Source organism: Psammomys obesus, unplaced genomic scaffold (genome assembly GCF_907164565.1).
Source record: "Psammomys obesus unplaced genomic scaffold, mPsaObe1.curated_primary_1811, whole genome shotgun sequence".
Lineage (NCBI taxonomy): Eukaryota > Metazoa > Chordata > Mammalia > Rodentia > Muridae > Psammomys > Psammomys obesus.
This window is the reverse complement of record NW_026592776.1, coordinates 979,866-1,001,352: the sequence shown is the minus strand read 5'-3', so window position 1 is coordinate 1,001,352 and position 21,487 is coordinate 979,866. Positions and strand designations below refer to the sequence as shown.

General features: G+C 41.7%; 1 protein-coding gene across 7 annotated transcripts in view; it reads right to left on the bottom strand.

The window, feature by feature from the left end:
• Positions 1-21,487, bottom strand: part of Sh3kbp1 (SH3 domain containing kinase binding protein 1) — a 361,003-nt gene that overhangs the window by 109,979 nt on the left and 229,537 nt on the right. For all 7 annotated transcript variants that reach the window (XM_055615757.1, XM_055615760.1, XM_055615759.1 and 4 more), the window contains one exon: positions 6,376-6,451. In XM_055615757.1, coding sequence (XP_055471732.1) covers positions 6,376-6,451 — 76 coding nt within the window. The remainder of the gene's footprint in view (positions 1-6,375; positions 6,452-21,487) is intronic.

Below are 21,487 nucleotides of genomic sequence, written 5' to 3'. Positions count from 1 at the left end.
TAAGAAATGAGGATTCTACTCTCATAAATGGATTAACATTGGTTATAAAAGGACTAAAGATTATGAGTTCAATCTTTTCCCTTTATGTGTATATGTATGTGGTGTGTGTGTGTGTGTGTGTGTGTGTGTGAATGTGTGTGGTGCATGCATATGAAAACATGGATATGTATACTCATGGACATGCATACAGAGACTAGAATAGACTGTTAGGTATTGTCTTCTCTTACTCTTTTCCTTATTGGAATAGGGTCCCTCAGCGAATCATAAGCTCACTGTATTGGGCAGGAGGGTTGGCCAGAGAACTATCTGAAACAGTAAACTCCCAGGATCCTCCTGTCTTCACTCCCCAACACTGGGGTTATAGGCATGTGCAGCTATACCCGACTTTATATGTAGGTTCTAGAGATTTAAATTCCAGTCCTCCATGAGCTATTGTAGGAGGAGGCAGAAGAGGAATCTAGTGAGTTCCATCTGAGGTGTTTTTTTAAAGGGTAAGAAGAAAAGTAAGCTGAGAAAAGGGTGCATGGAAGGATTGCAGTTCAAAGAGGGTAACAAGTCAAGTAAGGAAGATGGAATATGAAGAGGAATCAGAGGAGCTGAGAATAATTATGTTCTTTATTGTTTAGTTTTGCCCTGTAGATCATGCAGAAATTATGGGTATGGTACCTGGGAGATAGCTTAGTAGTTAAGAGGTTTGTTGTACAAATGTGAGTGCCTGAGTCTAGAATCTGGTACACACATAAGAAGCCAAGTATGGCCTGTGTTTCTGTAAGCACGATGGCGTGGGAAGCAGAGATGGAAGGATTGATGGGACTTGCTGGCTGCCAATCTAGCTCAGGGTTCAGGAGAGACTCTGCCTCAAAGGAATAAGGCAGCTAATGATAAAGAACAAGATATTGATTGTCCTCCCCTGGCCTCTTCATGTGTGCATACATGTGAGCATATACTTGGACACAAGAATGACTGGGTCACCAACCAAAGAGCAAGCATGGACTGGACCTAGGCCCCCTACACATATGTAGCTGATGCATAGCTCGATCTTCATGTGGGTCCCCTAGAAATTAGAGCAGGGGCTATATCCGACATGGATTCTGTTGCCTGCCTTTGGATCACTTTTCTCTTAACTGGGCTACCTTGACTGGCCACAGTGGAAGAGGTTGTACTTAGTCCTAATGAGACTTGATGTGGCAGGGCAGGTTGGAAGGGGGGAAGGTGGCTACTCTTTCCTGAGGAGAAGGGGAGGGGTAAAAAGGGTAAGAGGATGGGAGGGTGGGACTAGGGGAAAAGGAGGAAGGAGGCTGCAGTTGGGATATAAATTAAATAAATAAATGAACGAGAATAAAAAAAATAATTCAGGTGCTCATACTTGCAAAGCAATGTTCTTATCCACTGAGCTCTCTTGCCAGCCCTTTTGGTTTTGTTTGAGATAGCATCATATGTACCCCAGATTGGCCTCAAACTCATATATAGCTGAGGATTACCTTGAACTTCTGACCCTTCTGTCTCTACTCCTAGAGTGCTGCAATTACAAAGGTATGCATCACCAGGCCAGTTTTATGTGCTGCTAGCAATCAAACTCAGGGTCTTGTGCATAGTAGACAAGTACTTTACCAACTGATGCACATCCCCAACTTCTTGTTCTTTCTAGCCCATGGGATACTTTTCACCATGTTAAAATACAACTCAACAGCCTTCACCAAACATGTTTCTTTCCTGTATCTTTAATACCCTAGCCTCAAGAACCATGAGGCAAATAGACTTCTATCATCTATAAACTGTTCAGTTTGTGGTATTCTACTATAGTAACAGAATTCAGACCAAGATAGGCTTTCCAAGGGACACTGGCAGTACCTTGAGACATTTTAAATTGCCGCATCCGGAGAGGAATAGGTCCTAATGGCATCTATTGAACAGAGGGCAGAGATGCTGCTAAATACTCTGTGATGTACATTGGACAGTACCTACAACAGAGAATGATCTGGCCCATGCAGAAGTACATTCAGACTGAATTTAGACATGGAAATGAAGAGCGGAATGTACATTACCATGTTTGTCAATTCCAACCCAACAGCTTCCCTTATGAAGAAACTATTCAACTGTCTTTGATCTTAGATACTGTGGTAGCTTGACTCTCTTCAGTTATGTACCAAGTATTAATTAGGATACCTTTCTCTCTCATGTTTAAAAGAAAAGCATCATTTCAAAGGAATAAAATGGAAACGTGGGAAGCAAAGCCTTTCTGTTCGACCTCAGAGCAGAGGCTGGAGCACCACTCCTCTCATGGGCAGCTTTTTCTGCTCAGATGAAAGGCGTGGAAACTTTGGGGGAAAAGGCTAGCCATCAGAAAAACAAGAAGGCTTTCTTCTCTAATAGGACTGAAGTTGAAGGTTGATTGATTTTTAACCAACCTACAGAGCTGGGTACCATCATAGGAAGGCCCTCACTCTGAATCCAGAGAGCAGAGGTATTGGGTGTACTTGATGAAAGGTGCTTTCTAGGAAGAAAGGGGACTTTAGGGAGACTGAGCATTGAGGGCTCTGGTATATATAAAGACATCAATGGGTGAGGAGGAGATGTGTTTCATTTGGGATGTGTCCAAATCTCCAGGCTCAGAATGAGTGAGCTTTGGGTAGAGAAAGTAAGCAAAAATCTCACAATGACAGATGTCATTTAAAAGTCTCCACTTGTTCAACCTCCACTTACTACATTGCCAATGAGTTCTAGGCATGGTTCTAGGCTGCATCATGGGAAAATCAAATACAGTGTCTATCCTAAACTTAGAGGGATCAACAATCTAATGGTAACAATGAAGCCACATGTCATTACCATAGACAACAATTTTCAGGAGGCAAGTCAATGAAGACATTGACTCAGAGGTAGGTGCTAACATCTAGTCTCCAAGTGAGTGAGGTATAACATGGAAAACTTAGCTTGTGTCCCACTCCCACCTCCAAACATACTTTATCCGAATGCCTGATCCCACCTTGTACAAATTCTGCTAGGGAGTTTTATTTTCCAAACCTATTCGTTCATCCAGAGCAGTGATTCTCAACCTTCCTAAGGCCGTAACCCTTTAATACAGTTCTTTATGTTGTGGTGACCTCCAACCATAAAATTTTGTTGCTACTTCATAACCATAATTTTGCTACTGTTAAGGATTGTAATGTAAATAAGTGAGATGTAGGGTGTCTGATATATGACTCCCGTGAAAGGGTCATTCAATTGCAAAGGGATCATGACCCACAACTTGAGAAGCACTGATTTAGAGTCTTCTGCATCTATCATGTTGAATAGTTCAGAAAGATGCTAAAGAGGCCTGTCTTCTAGGCCATGTTTCTATCCTACAGAGACCACAAATCTGCACCAATTGTAATAAGAAAAAACGAGATACCAGATGTTATAGGCTGAAGGCACCTCGAGGCATTTTGTTATGAATATTTAGATAGTTCTCCTCTTGTTATGAAAATGATGCCAATCTGTTCCACTGCATGAGTTGCTGATGAATTTCAGTATCATGAAAGCGTTTTGTTTAGGGTTGGGGTGTGGAGAATGTTTCCTGCTTAAGTAAATCTGGATCACTCAAAAAAGACCCAACTCACATGAGTATTTTTGAGTCATCATAACTCTGGATCCTGATGTGAGCTTGTGGCTTAGTGTGTTCAGGAGACAGCTGGCAGGAAGAGACCGCTCTCCTCTGTACCACGGGGCATTCTTTGCCATAGGTTTCTATTTCAGGCCAGGGGGAAGAAGCAAGGCGGCTGCCTGGATGTCAAGCTCAGGGCCATTCCCAAAGGCTGCCCAGCACTCTGTATGTAACCTTTTCCCTGAACACAGATGCAACGGTGGTATCCAGAAACAGGGAACTGATCCAAAGGTTGGAGGAATTACACTGGCTTAGGGTTCCATGAAATGGTAATCATGGGAGAGCAATTACCCTAAATTTTTTTTTTCTGGGTAAGAAAAGCCAGAGGGAAAATGTATACAGTAAAATTCAGCTGGGCAAATTTTTGCCTCCAAATCCATAGAAAGTGCCCAAGAGTAAACAGTAAATCCCCCAAGACCTTGCTGACCTGATGCCCACTGCCAGGCATATTAACATCAATTCCCAACAATATTTCATACTCTCACAGAACTGTTCACCTTTTCCTTTGTCTCTCCCATTCGGCTATTCAATACTGTAGAGTGGAAACATCTTTCACACTGAGTCCTAAAGGTTTCAAGACTGAAAGAAAGGATGAAGATGCTGGGGAAAAAACTAGGGGCTTTTCTTTATCTAGTGTAACATTCTGACTGGATATGTAAAGTAGACCATGAGAATAAAGGCCAGAGAAATTAAAGCAAGTTACTTGTCTGAGGCCATATTAGTAGCTAAGACAAAACACTCCATCCAGTCTCTGTTAAATCCCCCCCCCCTTTTTTGTGAGAAATCTATTCTACCACATGATGCTTTTTCTAACATTGTAGATGGGGCTAATATTTAAAGCACCAAACAAGGCATGGGCTATGGCAGGATTCCACATGCTCTAGGTAGCTGAGCATCTGCAACTGCGTACATCACCTCGCCCAAGGAGCCCATCTTAGGCCCTGTGAACTGAAGTTCCCAGAAAAAAAAAATGGCACATGTGTGTTGAAGGCTCTATGAGGCTGACTGACTTTCAATTTTTGACTGAAGAGATAGAACACTGAAAATCTTTGAGAGTCAAAATTATCTTGGGTTATCTTCATTCCTCTTAACAACCATTGACCACCTACCTTTGTATCAGGCAAAACCTTTGAAAAGTATATTTAGCATTCACCAGACCAACAGCTAAGAATGTTATCAGAGACCATCTAAAACCTACAGCAGAGATTTCTCTGACTTGACCATAACCTGCCTACCTGCTGTTCCCACTGAACTATTGTGTAAAAGCCTTGATTTATGACTTTCTTTTGTTCTGTGGCTATAAAAAAAAAAAAGTTCATGTAACTGTTTCTGTATTGGAAGATGCCATGCAGATCAACCTAAAATGCATGTTCCCAGGCCATGGTCACTCTTGTTTGGCTTAGCAGAGACCATCTCTCTGAGAGCTGTGGCTTTCTGTTAAGGGCTTCCGCATTCCTCCTAGAATACCCTGTAGGGTGTGTTCACCAATGGGCACATGTGACTACTGAGCCCTAGGAAATGTGGCTGCTACTCTAAACTGAGATATACCATATACGCAAACTGCATGTGACACTGTGAAGATGTCACACTGGAAAAAAATTACATCACCTTATTGATAACTTTACAAGAATCACATACTGAAAAGGTTGAATGTACATATACTGACTGAAACACAATGTATTAAAATTAGCTTCCGTTTTTTTTTCTTTTTTTATTGATTACACTTTATTCACTTTGAATCCCCCCATAAGCCCCTCCCTCCTCCCCTCCCGGTCCCACCCTCCATCCCCCTTCTTCATGAATGACCCTCCCCAAAGTCCACTGAGAGGGAAGGTCCTCTTCTCCTTCCTTCTGATCCTAGTCTATCAGATCACATCAGGAATGGCTGCATTGTCATCTTCTGTGGCCTGGTAAGACTGCTCTCCCCTCAGCGGGAGGTGATCAAAGAGCTTCTGTTTTTAATGTAGTCTCCGTAAATATTTAATTTCTCTACGTGGTTCATGTGATCGTTTTATTGGCTAGCATCATTATATAACGGAACTAATTTCTTTCCGTCTACTCACCTAACCCTTCCAAAAGACTTGAGTCTCCTGCCTGGAGATGCCATAGAAATATCTGGAGGTGTTCAAGAAAAGATGTAGGGCTGGAGAGGTGGCTCAGTGGTTAAGAGTATGTACTGCTCTTCCAGAGGACTGGAGTTCAGCTCCCAACATACCAATAATCAGGTAGCTCATAAATGATTGCTAGTCCAGTTACCAGGACTTCAATGCCTCTGATCTCTGCAGGCACCCACATTCATGTACATATATCCCCATAAAGACACACATGCATGCACATAATTAGAAATAAAAATATTTTTTAAAAGATGTCTTGAAGAGGCCAACATAAGTGAAAGGGAAGTAATGTTGGCTTAGTGATTAGGCCTCTCTACTGGAAGATCCAGGAATCCCTGATGTACTTTAGTTAGCATTCTCCTGGGTCCTTTGGCCACGTAACCTGTTTACATAGGGACAAACTCTATCTTTGCATGTTGGCTCAATGTATGTGACAGGAAACAATCAAACTGCCCAAATGAGAAAAAACAAACAAACAAACAAACAAAAAAACAGAAGAATTCTGATTCTAACATGTGCTGCCACTCTACTCATGGAGATTTAAGAAAACCCATTTGTGTGCTTTTTTATGGATACGCAAAAGCTTTCAGAGGTGTATAGGGATTTTAGGAAACTCACTCTTTGTCCTGCTGTCCATTTCTGGTTTTGCTGAGTCTGCAGTTGACATAGCTGGAGGTAACTTCTTCCCAATTGTCTGAGGAAGAAATAAGATGATTTACACAGTAGGATGATTCATTTCCTTAATCAAAAGAACAAAATCAAAATCACAATGAGAAAACCCCCAGACATGGTTCTAGAAACCACAGCCATGAGCTGAGACTGCTCTGTGATTTGCCTGCCACATATTAATGAAACTTATCCTCAGTGACGAGCAAGAGGGTAAAACAGATAGAAAGGCCTTGTCCTTGAAGGTTCTGGTGCCTCCTATTTCTCATTTTCTCTTGATATTATTTACAGAGATGTTATTGTTTTGAATAGACAAAAAGATCCAGTTGTTTTCATATTATGACAAGCTGAACAAATGTATTGAGGTGCAATGTCTGGCCCAGTACAGATGCTCCAGAATAAGCCCATAATGGAAGAGTGGAAACAGGTGGGAGGAAATGAGGCAAAGGAGCACAGGGAGGGATAAGAGCTGAGAGGAAACGTGGAGGAATAGGAAGATGCACAGGCAGGCACAAGCTAGACTGTGCAGAACCACTGGACCTTATAGTAACTCCTTCTTACCACCTAAGATGTCACTTACTTCGTGGGATATGAGCAAAAAAAAATATTCTAGTCCTTTACAAAGAGTCTATCTGTCTCCTAAAACAAAAGCAAGGAGGGTCTTCAGCTCCATTCCTACCAGTCAGTTAGTGCTCCAAGTCATAAAAGGCCCACACTTCGGACCCTATGCACATCTATTAGTTTTGTTTCAAAAAAAACCAAAACACACTGAGTCTGTTCTGATTTCCCTTCTCCTTCATTTGTAGTGAATTCTATCATTGTTATTTATGAGTCATCCACAGAAAAGACTGAATACTGTCTCTGTCTAATTCCCGAAGCCACAGGCTACCTAGCAGTTCAGAACCCAAGTGAGACACAGGAACAAATCAACTTAGTGGTTCCAGAGGTGAGGGCTGTCCCCACTCTTTTTCCTGCCATCACACCTACGTGCACATGATTAGTGCCCAAGGAGAGATGCCCACTGACATGAGAACAACAGTTGTCACAACCAAGTAGCCAGATGAATTGACATCTTCAACCATAAGGCCATTGGGGAAAAGCAAACTTCTCTGTCCCTTGAACACAGGAAGAGTTATAAGCTGTGTCATTAAAAAAAAAAAAAAACTGGCATGGTTGAGTTTTTCTTCAAATGAAACTCATTTGCCATTTATTATTTGAAAAGGTTCTTCATGTTGCAAACATTGGAACTAATGTTAAATATGCATAAATCACAGAAAGGAAAAAAAAAGAGAACTCAAATCTTCAGACATTCATGAATTTTTTAAAATGTTTGTGACGGAAAACCTTTACATTTTACATGGTGACATTTTTATTTAGTGCCACAAGGCTTTCTATATTGGATTAAAAAAATGAAAACCCTAAATACTCAACATAATAGTATTTTATGGTTCTATGCAAGTGTCAAAGAATAATTTTTTTTTTAAGTTTGATGTTATTTTGCTAGGAGGTCAAATTTGAGGAAGAGACAGTTTGGGGATTATGTTGAAAAGTGAGAGAACCCGGAAGCTCTGGATCCACTGTTCACTATCAGCACTGCTGGAAGCACATCTGGCAATCTCTTCTGCCTCTCCTTTTGAGCAAAAGCTGGAACAGAGCTTTGATCCCATTAGCACATCAGGAAGAGGCAAGCACAAGCAAGGAGGACTTCAGTTATCCCTGAGAGTAAAAAAGAGAGGACCTGGGACTGTAACAACAGCGAGGGGCTGTTGTCCACTCTGCTTTAATCCCTCTCCTGGAGCAAGCAAGGAAACGAACAAACAAATCATCCACAAAAAGGAAGTAGGAAATGAATGGCTTGGGCTTTAAACCAGAAGTGTCATTTTTCTTCTGGTATCCACAGAAAGTGCTACCCTCCCGTTTGACATCCTGATTTGCCAGAATGTTCAACCTATCAGGCGCCAAGAAAGAGTACTGATTAAATACACTTACAGGAAAAAAAGAAAGAAAGAAAGAAAGAAAGAAAGAAAGAAAGAAAGAAAGAAAGAAAGAAAGAAAGAAAGAAAGAAAGAAAGAAAGAAATGAATGCTCACTCTGTTTTTTCTCTTCATGGTTTCAGAAAAAATCCACTGCGCTGGCTTCCATGGATCTCAGCAATAGTGACGTTCACATTATGCTCATCTTCCAGGGAATGGTTTACCTTCAATTCTTCATCTTTGGGGGCCGTGATTAGAAGTCTAGAGGGTACACCATGTCCCTCCCTCCCTCAGTCTGGTCCCAGAGGGATTCCAAAGACGGGAAGCACTATGGTGCTTCTCTCTGGGCTAGAAGCTACACTGCCCTACTAAACTGGCAACACCTGAAAACTTGTCAGCCCGGGATATTCCCAGGCCCTGCCCTAGTCTTGCTCAATCAGAAGCAACTGGGCATGGTGTCCAAGCAGTCTCTGAGGGAACACACCCTTCATGAGACTCTGCTGTATGCTCCAGTTTAAGAACCACTGACCCAGATGTAGCAGGAATTCTATTAGTGAGAATTAATGGTCCATTATTGGATTGAAAGCTCAGTACCTGTCTCCATACCTAAAGACAACAGAAGTCATCTTTTAATGCTGCTTCTTTTCTTCTTTCTCTCAGTTTCCACAACATGCTCCCTGCTTTCTTTTTTTTTTCTTGTTAAGTTTAAGAACTTAACATTGCTATTTAAAGTACACATATCTATCTATGTCGCCTATAACGGAAGCTCACCTACAAGGCCGTCCCACCCCCACGTGCACAAATAAACAGGACAAGCACCAGTGAGGTGCTTGGGGGTCGTGCTGCCGTGACACACGGCCGCTCCTGAGAGATCAGCTAGCAGCCGCCTTTCACGGAGTGACTTCAGAAGGAACAGGCTCGAAAATTGTGCTTTCAAGCTTGGCCCGACATTTCCTTTTGCTTTCTCTGCAAATACTTAGACATTTCCCAGCATAAACACCCATGTTGCTCTTGCATGCTTGTGCCCTGACCCAGAAGCTGCTATTTAGAATGGCAGTGGTTATGCATAGAGGAACACACATAGTTGAATTCTCCACAAACAGGCTATCACTTTGGATATGCTTTAAGATTCAGTAATTACCACCTTAGTATCCCTTTTTGCTGTCTTACCTACATCCCCAAATCCACTTTAAACCTATTTTAGGGGCTAGAGGGATGGGTTAGTGATTAAGAACACCTAATTGCTCTCACAGAAGACCCAGGGTTGGTTCCTAGCACCTACATCTGGTGGCTCAAATGACCTGTAACTTCAGTTCCAGGGCATCCAATGCCCTCTGGAGTCTGAGGGCATCTTCACAAATGTGGTACATATAGATTCATGTAGGTATATAGTACAATATATGCATAAATAAAAATAATATATACATCTTTAACAAAATAAAGCCAGGACTGAAGAGGTGGCTCAGTCACCTGCTCTTGAAAAGGACCGATTCCATTCCCAGCACCCTCTTAGCAGTTCACAACTGTCTGTAACTCCAGTTCCAGAGGATCTGGTGCACTCTTCTGGCCTCCACAGGCACTGACTGAACATGGTGTTCATCCATGCAGATAAAATACCTATATATGTTATATAATTTAAAAAATAAAACCTAATTTCTAAAAAAAAAAAAAACAAAACAAAACAAAAAAAAAAACAGAAAATCTATTCCTTTGAATAATGATTTGAATCCACCTCCCTCTAGTTCTTGCCAAGAGCACTATTCAAACTTTGGTGTATTTGGGCGATGGGGAAGGTACTCTTGTCTACAGTGGGAGTTTCATGCAGACGTGTCCTTTAACTCCACAAGATCCAGCGATACAGCATAAGAACAGATAAATACCATATGATCTCAATTAGCAGAGCAAGTAACTTTTCCCCTTTTACATGCCAAGATAAAGACAATCACTGGGTTTGAGTCCAGAGCAACCTAGTTTGCAAATGATGAATGTATCTGTTCCTCTTTGTGACCGTGGAATGTGAGAATAGCACCCTGCTCAAACAATTGGTCTAAAATCACTCCTCTGCTGTTATAATTCAGACGCAAACTCCCCGGAGTGGAAAAAAGTTTCTGACCACGAGGCCATACTTACAACCCATCTCTAAAAGTCCCCTTTCTGAAGACCATTGTACACAACCCTTCCAATCCAAAGGCAGCCAGGGTCATTGAGGCAGGGGTGGGGGCTCCCTGCATCCGAGCAGTCGGCAGGGCCTTTTTTCCATAGGCAAGGCTTTCTGGGAAGCTGTTCTAGAAGGATATGATGGTCTGAGAAACTACACATAGCCACAGCTCACGCACTCATACAAAGCCAAACACAGGGCTAAAAAACCCAAGATCAAAGATGCCTCTTTCGTGGTATTCTCTATACAACACTGACACTTTCTCTTCCTGTCCATTATGGACTCATTAAGGCCTATTCAATGTGAAGCAAGAAAACAGACCAGAAGGCAGGAAGCTGTCATGCCCTGAAATGACAACTTTGTGGGGCCGGTTCTTTACAGTGGTGTGCTGAGGGATACCCAATAGTGTGGTACAGTTAACCTTATCCTACTCATCTCCATACAGGTCTGGAGAGATACTGAGTATAGCAGTGAGGGAAGGCAGCACCAAACCATATCTGCATGTAACTGTATCTGTAGCTTTTTAGTTTTTGATTTCTATCAAACCCCTTATCTTTATTTTCACACACTCCTTTCATGGGCACCTATGACTGATGGCATTATGAAAAGTCTTTTTGCTTTTGGTAGGGAGGGTAGGAGCCGAGCATGTCAGAGCCAGAAGAGAACAATTACAAAGGGCTGTCTTTACAATGGACTGCCTTGTGGGCTCCCTCTGGAAGGCTTCTCAGTTCTCTAACTGCCAATTTGCCTGCATTTGGTGTACTCCACTTCAACTATATCATATCAACAACAAAACATATGCCATAGTAAAACACAACTTGGAGTTTTAAAAATAAAAGGCATAGTCCAACAAAGAGAATAAGAACACTTGTAGTTCTAGGCCAGCATTGGGGTTTGCCTTTAACATACCTCCTGTGTTGCTATGTCAATTATAACATTTCAGGGCACATTCTCTTAAACCAATTTTTTTTTAAGTTAACTATGAGAAAAACCAAAATGTTAAGAATAATCTTCTGCTGGGCATGGTGGCTCGTGTCTGTCAATCCCAGCACCTGGGAGGGCTGAGGCAGGAGGATTGTTGAATTTAAGGCCAGCTTTAGAAGTATAACAAAACCCTGTCTTAAAAAAGGCAAAATAAATAAAAGTAAAAGTTCAAAGATAAGTAAATTTTTTTCTGATTATGAAATTGATCGTAATGCTTAATAGATATTCAGATGATTTTCTTTTTTTTAATTTAATTTTATTTTTTTTAATCAGTTACAATTTATTAACTCTGTATCCCAGCCGTGTCCCGTTCCCTCATTCCCTCCCAATCCCACTCTCCCTCACCCTCCACCATGCCCCTTTCCAAGTCCACTGATGGGGGGACCTCCTCCCCATTCATCCGATCCTGTTTTATCAGGTATCTTCAGGACTGGCTGCAAAGCCCTCCTCTGTGGCCTAACAGGACTGCTCCTCCCTTGGGGGGTGGGGAGGTCAAAGAGCCAGTCATTGAGTTCCTGTTAGAAATAGTCCTTGTTCCCCTCACTATGGGAAACCAATTGGTTACTGAGCTACCACAGGCTACATCTGAGCGGAGTTTCTAGGTTATATCCATACATGGTCCTTGGTTGAATGACAGTCTCTGAGAAGACCCTGTGCCCAGATATATTTGGTCCTTGTGGAGCTCCTATCCTTTCCCCATCAGACTAACTCCCCTTCTTTCTTATGATTCCCTGTACTCTGCCAAAGGTTTGCTCATGAGTCTTTGTATCTGCTTTGGAAACACTGCTAGTTAGAGTCTTTCAGATGTGCTCAGTAGACTCCTGTCATACGTTCAATGCACATCCTATCTGTCTTTCTAAACGAGGATTGATCATCTTACCCCATGTCTGCTCTCTTGATTATCTTTTTTAGGTGTATAGATTTCATTATGTTTGTCATAGCTTGTAGGTCTATATAAGTGAGTATCATTTACCCGAGTTGTTTTGAAAATTTAGAATCCAAATTCTGTTGAAGCTCTTTGTCTGACCATGATTAAAGCCCTGTCTGATTCATGGCTGCTTTAGAAGGCCTGTCTACTATAAAACATTTGGCAGTTTAAGTATCCTTTTTTTCAGAAATGGAGCAAGACCTAGATGTTCATTATTTTCTTCATAAAATTTGAAGTTAGTTACTGGTTGCTCGGTAAAATAGAGAGCTCCGGATATCACTCACAGCCCATTAACCCTAGCATAAACATCCAATCATATCAGGTACAAAGAGAGGAGTTGGCCTCCTTGACAAATCAGAGGACCCCTCTACCTCCTGGAGAGGAACCCCACTGTTTTAGTTATTGTGATATATCAGTATTCCCCAGCCTGGTCATTGTTGACAGCACACTAACTTGTCCAATCAGTGTTTTCCTAGGTTCCATCACTTTCCTTTTAATGCATACACATGCATTAAAAATAAAAGGCATGGTTCAATACAGTGAAAAAGACACACACACACAAACATCCTGATATAATCTTCAGAAGTATGTTCCCCTACAATGCTCTACTTACAAAGCAATGACCAAAACACCTAATCCCTAACTTGATAAATCTGAAAAACACTGAATACTGCTTAAGTCCTATAAAGTTAGTATTTTAACTTTATCTTTAAGCCTGTCTCAGTATATTCCAGTCTTCCCCAAGGATAGAACTTCTTTTGACAACCAGTAGAACACCACAAGAATGAGTAGTCTACAGAAAAAGTAGGTGAACAACATCTCTTTCCTAAGGTTTCTTACATATTTTCTTTTTTTAATTTATTTTCATTTTTTTATTAATTCAATTTACATCTCAGTCATTGGAACCTCCCTCCTCTCCTCCCAGTTCGACTCACTCTCCCACATCCTCCCTCTCCCTATTTCCTCAGAATAGGGGAGCCCCCATCCAGACACCCCAGCTTATCTATTCACATGAGGACTGAGTTCCTTTTCCTCCCCCTGTGGCCTGGTAGGGAAGTCTCATCAGGGGGAAATGATCAAAAAGTGGGTAACATAGTCCAAGTCAGAAATAACCCCCAGTCCCTTGACTGTTGGGCCCTCATGGAGCCTAAGATGCCCATCACTCTTTATAAGTAGAGGACCTAGGTCCAGACCATGCATTGCCCTTGGTTGGTGCTTCAGACTCCACCGGCCCCTCTGAGCCCTGGCTGATTGGCTCTGATGGTCCTTTTTCCCACTCTTCCACAATTACCTCTGTCTATTCTATTTCCCCTTCTGATTGGGATTTATGTCTCCTCCCTAGGGTCCTCCTTGTTATTTTTCTTCCTGGGGTCTGTACATTGTAGTATGTCTATTCTATACTATATGACTAAAATCCACTTATAAGTAAGTACATACCATGTATGTCTTTCTGGGTCTGTGTTACCTCTCTCAGGATGATCTTTTCTAGTTCCATCCATGTATCTGTAAATTTCATGATTTCTTTGTTTTTTTGTAATTAATTTTTTTACATTAATTACATTTTATCCGCTTTGCATCCCAGATGTGCCTCCTCCCTCATTCCCCCCCAATCCCACCCTCCCTCTCTCATCTCCTGCCATGCCCCTCTCCAAGTCCACCTATAGGGGAGGTCCACCTCTCCTTCCATCCAACCCTAGCTTATCAGACCTCATCAGGACTGGCTGCAATGTCCTCCTCTGTGTCCTGGCAGGGCTGCTCCTCCCTCAGGGGTGGGGAGGAGTGATCAAAGAGCCAGTCACTGAGTTCATGTCAGAGACAGTCCCTCTTCCCCTTACTAGGGAACCCACTTGGATACGGATACTGAGCTTCCATGAACTACATCTGAACAGGGTTTCTACATTATATCCATGAATGGTCCTTGGTTGGAGTATCAGTCTCAGAAAATATCCCTGTGCCCAGATATTTTGATGCTGTTGCTCTCCTTGTGGCACTCCTATATGCTCCAGGTCTTACTAACCATCTCCTCTTTCATATGATTCCCTACACTCTGACCAAAGTTTAGTTATGGGTCTTAGCATCTGCTTTGATACACTGCTGGGTAGAGTCTTTCAGAGGCCCTCTGTGGTAGGCTCCTTTCCTGTTCCCTTTTTCTCCCTCTTTCAATGTCCTTCCCCTTTGTCTTTCCGAGTAAGGATTGATCCTCTTACCCCAGGTCCTCTTTCTTGCTTATCTTCTTTAAGTGTACAGATTTTAGTATGTTTATCCTATCTTATAGGTGTAGTATCAACTTATAAGTGAGTATATACCATGTGTGTCTTTCTGCTTCTGGGATACCTCACTTAGGATGATATTTTCTAGATCCCACCATTTGTCTGCAAGTTTCATGATTTCCTTGTTTTTAATTGCTAAGTAGTATTCCATTGTGTAAATGTTCCTCCACTGAGGGATATCTGGGTTGTTTCCAGATTCTGGCTATTACAAATAAAGCTGCTATGAACATGTTTGAACAAATGGGGTACAGAGCTAAACAGAGAATTCTCAACAGAGAAATCTTGAACAGTAGAGAAGCACTTAAGAAATGCTCCTTAGTCATCAAGGAAATGCAAATCAAAATGACCCCGAGATTTCACCTTACACCCATCAGAATGGCTAAGATCAAAAACTCAAGTGAAAACACATGCTGGAGAGCATGGGGAGAGAGGGGAACCCTCCTCCATTGCTGGTGGGAATGTAAACTTGTACAACCACTTTGGAAATCAATCTGGAGCTTTCTCAGAAAACTGGGAATAGCCATACCTCAAGACCACTTCTGGGCATACCCCCAAAAGATGCTCCACCCTACAACAAGGACATTTGCTCTTGAATGCCCTAGAATCATGACTTGGAACTCCCTTTCAATGATCATTGTCATTATACCTTATAGTGGATTCAGCAACAGAATTCTGATTGCATATTCCCCCCTTCCTCTTTGACTCTGATCTAGATCCTGTAACTCTCTCAAGGATTACTGAATCATCTTTCAGATGAGGATCCATTGATCTGTCATAAGACAGTTTTCAAATACCCCCCTACACCACTTAACACACCTTCATCAAAGCAACCAAAGTATGTGCTTGTTACTTGTTCATGGAGATCCCCAAAGAAGAAATGTGAAGATTTACTTCTAATTCACCTTGCCATAGCTCCGAACAGTTCATAACTTTTCTTAACCTCTCAAGACTAACAGTAAACTTTCTCTAAATACAGCATGACCTCTTGACTCAACTTGGATTCTTCCACGAGTGCTTCCAGAGTTTCTTCTTTTAATCTGTCCATAACAAATTTTTATTATCTATCATTCTGCTACATATAAAGTATTTTATGTTTGTATCTGTATATATGTATAAGGACATATATACTTGTATATATGAATATGAGAGACAGAGAGAAAGAGAAATAGAGAGAGAGAGAGAGAGATACACAGAGACACAGAGAGAATATGAAAGTGTTGTTTATATGATGAATTTGAGCCACGTTCTGTTCTTTATCCTTGACTCTACTTCCTGCCAGGATGTGATTTGGCTCATTTGCTTGTTTACTGAACACCTCTAAAAGCATGCCTTTAAAAAGTTTAAAGGACCATAAAACTGTAACAGAAATGGTGACAACTGTCTCTTTGTGAAATCAAAATAATTTTTGCAGTTATCTGAGGCTTCTACCCATGCTTAAGTGCTCAATGAGATGCAGCATATAATTCACAGAATATTAAAATCATACATGTTGCCTCTACAGATACCTGACAACATATGAAAATACGGTTTGTATTTTACCTCCACTGTTTCCAATCATGTGCAAAAAGATAACAGTAAGTTCACACTCTGAGGAGTTGGTCATGAAGATAAATTCCAGAGCTCAGGGACCTAATGCAGAGGGTCAAAGATATGTTTCTCTGTGCTCTGCTGCAAGTACAATAAATGCCACATATAGATAGAGGGAAAAAAATAGCTGTTAGCCAATCTACATGAGGAAATGAGCCTCAAAGATGGCAGCCATGAGGCTTGTGCTAAATTCAGAAAGGTGGGTAGGAGGTGGCCTAGGAATGTAGTAGAAAGGGTGTTTGGGTTGAATAAAAACAAGGAAGTAAGGTAAAAATGGATGCAGAAGCTGGGTGTAGTGGGTGTGCTCAAGAGACTCAGGCAGGAGACTCACTTGAGTCATGAGCAGCTGTTCAAGAGAGGATGTGGGTGGAGGTACACAGAGACAGTGTAGCTTTAGGCCCACGAGCCAGCAAGGTAAGTAAAAGTCACTGTTACAGTAGCTTCTGACTTATCCCCGAGACATCTGGTTACCAGGAAAAGTAAAGAGAGGTGTGATGATCCAATCTGGGATGCTAAAACTGATACAGAAAGAAGAAACAAAAGGCTAAACTGAAGGGACCATGGGGAAACTGCCACTATCCTCCAGTTAAAGCAGTGAAACCATACTTGCCCAAGCCACAGCTCCCAGCTCCTACAGACAAAGATCAGCAACTGAAAACTGGTTTGCAAATGGCAGGAACACTTCTGATTTTGTGCGCTCTTGAGTCTACATGTATGCATACCACATAGTAAGCGCCAACCACGTCTAAAAAGATAACAGTAAGTTCACATTCTGAGGAGTTGTTCGTAGAGACAAATCCCAGGAATCGGGGACCTAATGGAAAGGATCAAAGTAGATTCGTTTCTCTGTACTCTGCTGCTAGTACGGAAACTTAGAGGAAAATAATAGGTCTTTAATAGCTTTGAGCATTTTGCTTTCTGCAGGAAAAAAAAAGTCAATCTGCTATTTGAAAACTAAAACATTAAAAAAAAATCATATAGACACACGAGAAGCTCTTGACATACAAAAAACATCTTTTTTTATCTGACAAGTTTAAAGTAAATTGCATAATCAATTTTGACTCCGATATTTTTTCCCAGAAAGAATTTCTAGAGAAAGCTTTCTGTTCTTCAGAGCAGGGAAGAAAAATGAAGTAGCTTCAGTCTAAAAACAGGTCACAGTCAGAGCCGTGATTTGTTGCACTGTTTTCAAGCAGAACCACAATCTTTTTTTGTTGTTGTTGGTTTTTTTGTTTTTTTTAACTTTTTTATTTTTTATTAATTACACTTTATTCATTTTGTATCCCCCCATAAGCCCCTCCCTCCTCCCCTCCCGATCCCACCCTCCCTCCTCTTTCTGCATGCATGCCCCTCCCCAAGTCCACTGATAGGGGAGGTTCTCTTCTCCTTTCTGATCTTAGTCTATCAGTTCTCATCAAAAGTGGCTGCATTGTCCTCTACTGTGGCCTGGTAAGGCTGCTCCCCCCTCAGGGGGAGGTGATCAAAGAGCAGGCCAATCAGTTCATGTCAGAGGCAGTCCCTCTTCCCATTACTATGTAACCCACTTGGACACTGAACTGCCATGGGCTACATCTGTGTAGGGGCAGAACCACATCTTAAAAACAAAAAACAAATATGCTTAGAGCAAACAATGGAGTACTATTCAGCCTTAAAAAGGCAATCCTGACACTACAACATAAATCGCCCTGGTGAATATTATACTAGATGAATGAAGCCAGTCATAAAAAAATAGAAAGTTGGGGTAGGGGTAGATCAGAAATTCCTCTGTATCTGTGCCTTCTGCTCCATAGACAGAACTACTTCAGATTTAGAATACTTGGAAAGGCTATTGCCTCCATGTTAAATCATCAGACTCTTTTCTTGTCATCACCTCTTAAACAATGCAGTAGAACTATTTATGTTTTGTACAGATGAACATCATAGATTTTTATATCCCTTGGGGGGAGTTCCTATAAATAATCCTCCATAAATGTCAAAAGATGATTATACTGTATAATTCCATTTATTCTGCGCTGCTAGAAATCCAATCCAGAGCTTCATGCTTTCTCGGCAAGTGCTCTAACATCCAACTACAACCCTAGCTATAATTCCATTTATAGGAGTTATATATGCTATATTCCGTCCCAGTCTTAGATGAAATAGTTTTATATAAGATAACCTATTGATTCCATGAAGCCATCCTCTAAATCTGGCTAATGCTAAAGTAGTTTTGAACTTAATCATGTAAGATTCATTCTTTACTCTCACCACTAGCTCCACAGACTTCTAAAATAATAACACTCCTTTTAAAGAATCATATGGGCTCCTGCAATTTACAGAAGGACAGAGGAAATACATCTAGAGTTATTTAAAGACTGAGGAGATAGCTCAGTTCATAAAGCACTTGTTGTATAGGCAGAAAGCCCAAAGTATAGAAGAAAGCCCAGAGGGGGGTCAAACTTAGAAAGCCACATAGAAAGCCAGGTAGGGTTGTGCATACTTGTATTACCACCACTGAGGATACAGAAACTAAAGGATCCCTGGGGGCTCACTGACCAGCCAGTTTAGCCTAATGGGTAACCTCCAGGTCCTACTCTCTCAAAAAGCAAGGTGAACATTGATCCTAAGAAACAAGGAAGAGGAACTAGACCCATGGCCTTCAGACACATGCACAAACATGCACACACACAAGATATTTTTTAAAGGCTCAATGGTGTTATTTTAGATACTGTTTTGATTATGAGAGATGGGTTCGGGTTATATACGGATTGCAAATAGGAAGTTTCCTGGAGGACAGATTCACATCTGAGACATCTTCTGTGCACACAGCAGTATACTTAGAAAGCTGATTCCAAGCTATTTTCAGAATAAAAGTCCCAGTAGAGAATGCTTGGAATATTCTATCCGTGCAATTCTAGCATTTGGAAGGGTGCTGGAGGAAGACCATGAATTTGAGGCTAGCTCGAGCTACACAGGGTTAAAAGAGACAGTGGGTTGAAAATAGGGATCATCAGTTAAGAGTGCACTGCTCTACAGTGGCAGATGTGAGTGTGCTTCCCAACACTCATATCTGGTAAATCATAACCCCATATAGCTACAGCTCTAATGGTATCTAACGCCTCTGGCTCTCATGGGCAGTGGGACTTATCCGCACATGCGTGTGCATGGGTGCACACACAAGCAGGCACAAACATAATAAAGTAAGTCAATGAGGAATAAGAAGGAACTAGAGGGGTGGTTCAACAGTGAAGAACACTGGCTGTTCTTCCAAAGGACCCAGGTTTGATTTCCAGAACCAACATGGCGGCATACAGCATCAGTCACTCCAGTTCTAGACGATCCATTGTCTCTTGGTCTCTGCAGGCATCAGGCACACACATGGTATATATACACACATAAAGGTCAAAACTGCCTCTACACAGAATGAAATACAAATAAAAATTAAAAGAGACTTCAGAATAAACAGTCAAGGAAAGAATGAAGATTCTCCGAAGAGAGGTTGAATGAACTTAAAATCAGGTCATTCAGGTCACAAGTGAGCAGGACATACCCAACAACAGGAGCAAATCAACCTCGATTCTGTGCTTCCCACAAAAATGTCTTAGGTGACAAAGACAAAAGTGCCCTCCCATGGAAGAGGAGCACTCACTGTCCTTCATGTCGGGTTTCCGACTACTCCTTTCTGTGTTTCATTAACTAGGATGAAGACATGATGGTAGAGGGCTACCCTGGGAACCTTTAACTATTTCCAAGCACCTTACTCATTGGATGAGCTATATATACTTCTGTAAAATAGCCATTTATCACCCATCAGAAAATAGCCTTATGGTGGTACTGGGGACACCAAAATGAAACAAGTAAACCAATCCCCTTCTCCACATCCTCTCCAGCATGTGTTGTCACTTGGGTTTTTGATCTTAGCCATTCTGATTGGTGTGAGGTGGAATCTCAGGGCTGTTTTGCATTTCTCTGATGACTAAGAATGTTGAGCATTTCTTTAAGTGCTTCTCAGCTGTTCAAGATTCCTCTGTTGTGAATTCTCAGTTTAGCTCTGAGAATTGGATTACTTGATTTGTTGATTTCTGGTGGGAGCGCAAATTTGTACAACCTCTATGGAAATCAATCTGACCCTTTCTCAGAAAACTGGGAATAGCACTACCTCAAGATACAGTTATACTATTCCTGGGTATATACTCAAAAGATGCCTCACCATTCAATAAGGATATTTGCTCAACTATGTGTATAGCAGCTTTATTCATAATAGCCAGAACCTGGAAACAACCTAGAAGTTTCCTCAGTGGAGAAATGGATACAGAAATTGTGGCACATTTACACAATGGAATACTACTCAGCTATTAAAAACAAGGAAATCATAAAATTTGTAGGCAAATGGATGGAACCAGAAAAGATCATCCTGAGTGAGGGTGACCCAGAAAGACACCCATGGTATACGCTCACTGATAAGCAGATATTAGAGCTATAGTACAGGATAACCATACTACAAACCACAGACCCAAAGAAGCTAAGTAACAAGGAGAGCCCAAGGGAGAGTGCCGGAATGTCATTTAGAAGTAGAAATAGAATAGACGGCATAAGTGAATGAAGAGAGGGAATTGGGAAGGAGATGGAATGGGGAGGAAAACAAGGATGGAGATCAGATGTGGGGAGAATGGGGTGCAAGATGAGAAGGCTAGAAACAAGAAGGGAAACAGAGGGGGAGGACATCTCTTTGTCAAGCTGGAGGCCTGTGACAGGGTAGGCTCCTCGGAGGACATGAGTGTGATTCTAGCTGAGACTCCAAAATAAGGGGACATGAAGACTGAAGGGACCCACCTTTTAGACAGGCAGGACTGTGGATGGAGGGGATCAACAACCTACTGACAAAACCTGTGATTCAAAAATTACCCTACCTACAAGAAGTGCAGAGATAAAGAGGGAACAAAGATTGAGGGAACGACCAACCAATAACTGGCCCAACCTGAGACCCACCCCATGGTAGAGAGCCGGTCCCTGACACTAACAACACTTTGCTGTGATTGCAGACAGGAGCCTAACAGATTCTGGGACTTTCGGCCAAGCATGTGGCAGAGCTCAGGGAGTCCTGTGAATGTGTTGGGGAAAAAATGGAAGGACCTGGAGGGGACAGGAAGCTCACAAGAAGACCAACAGAGACAACTAATCTAGT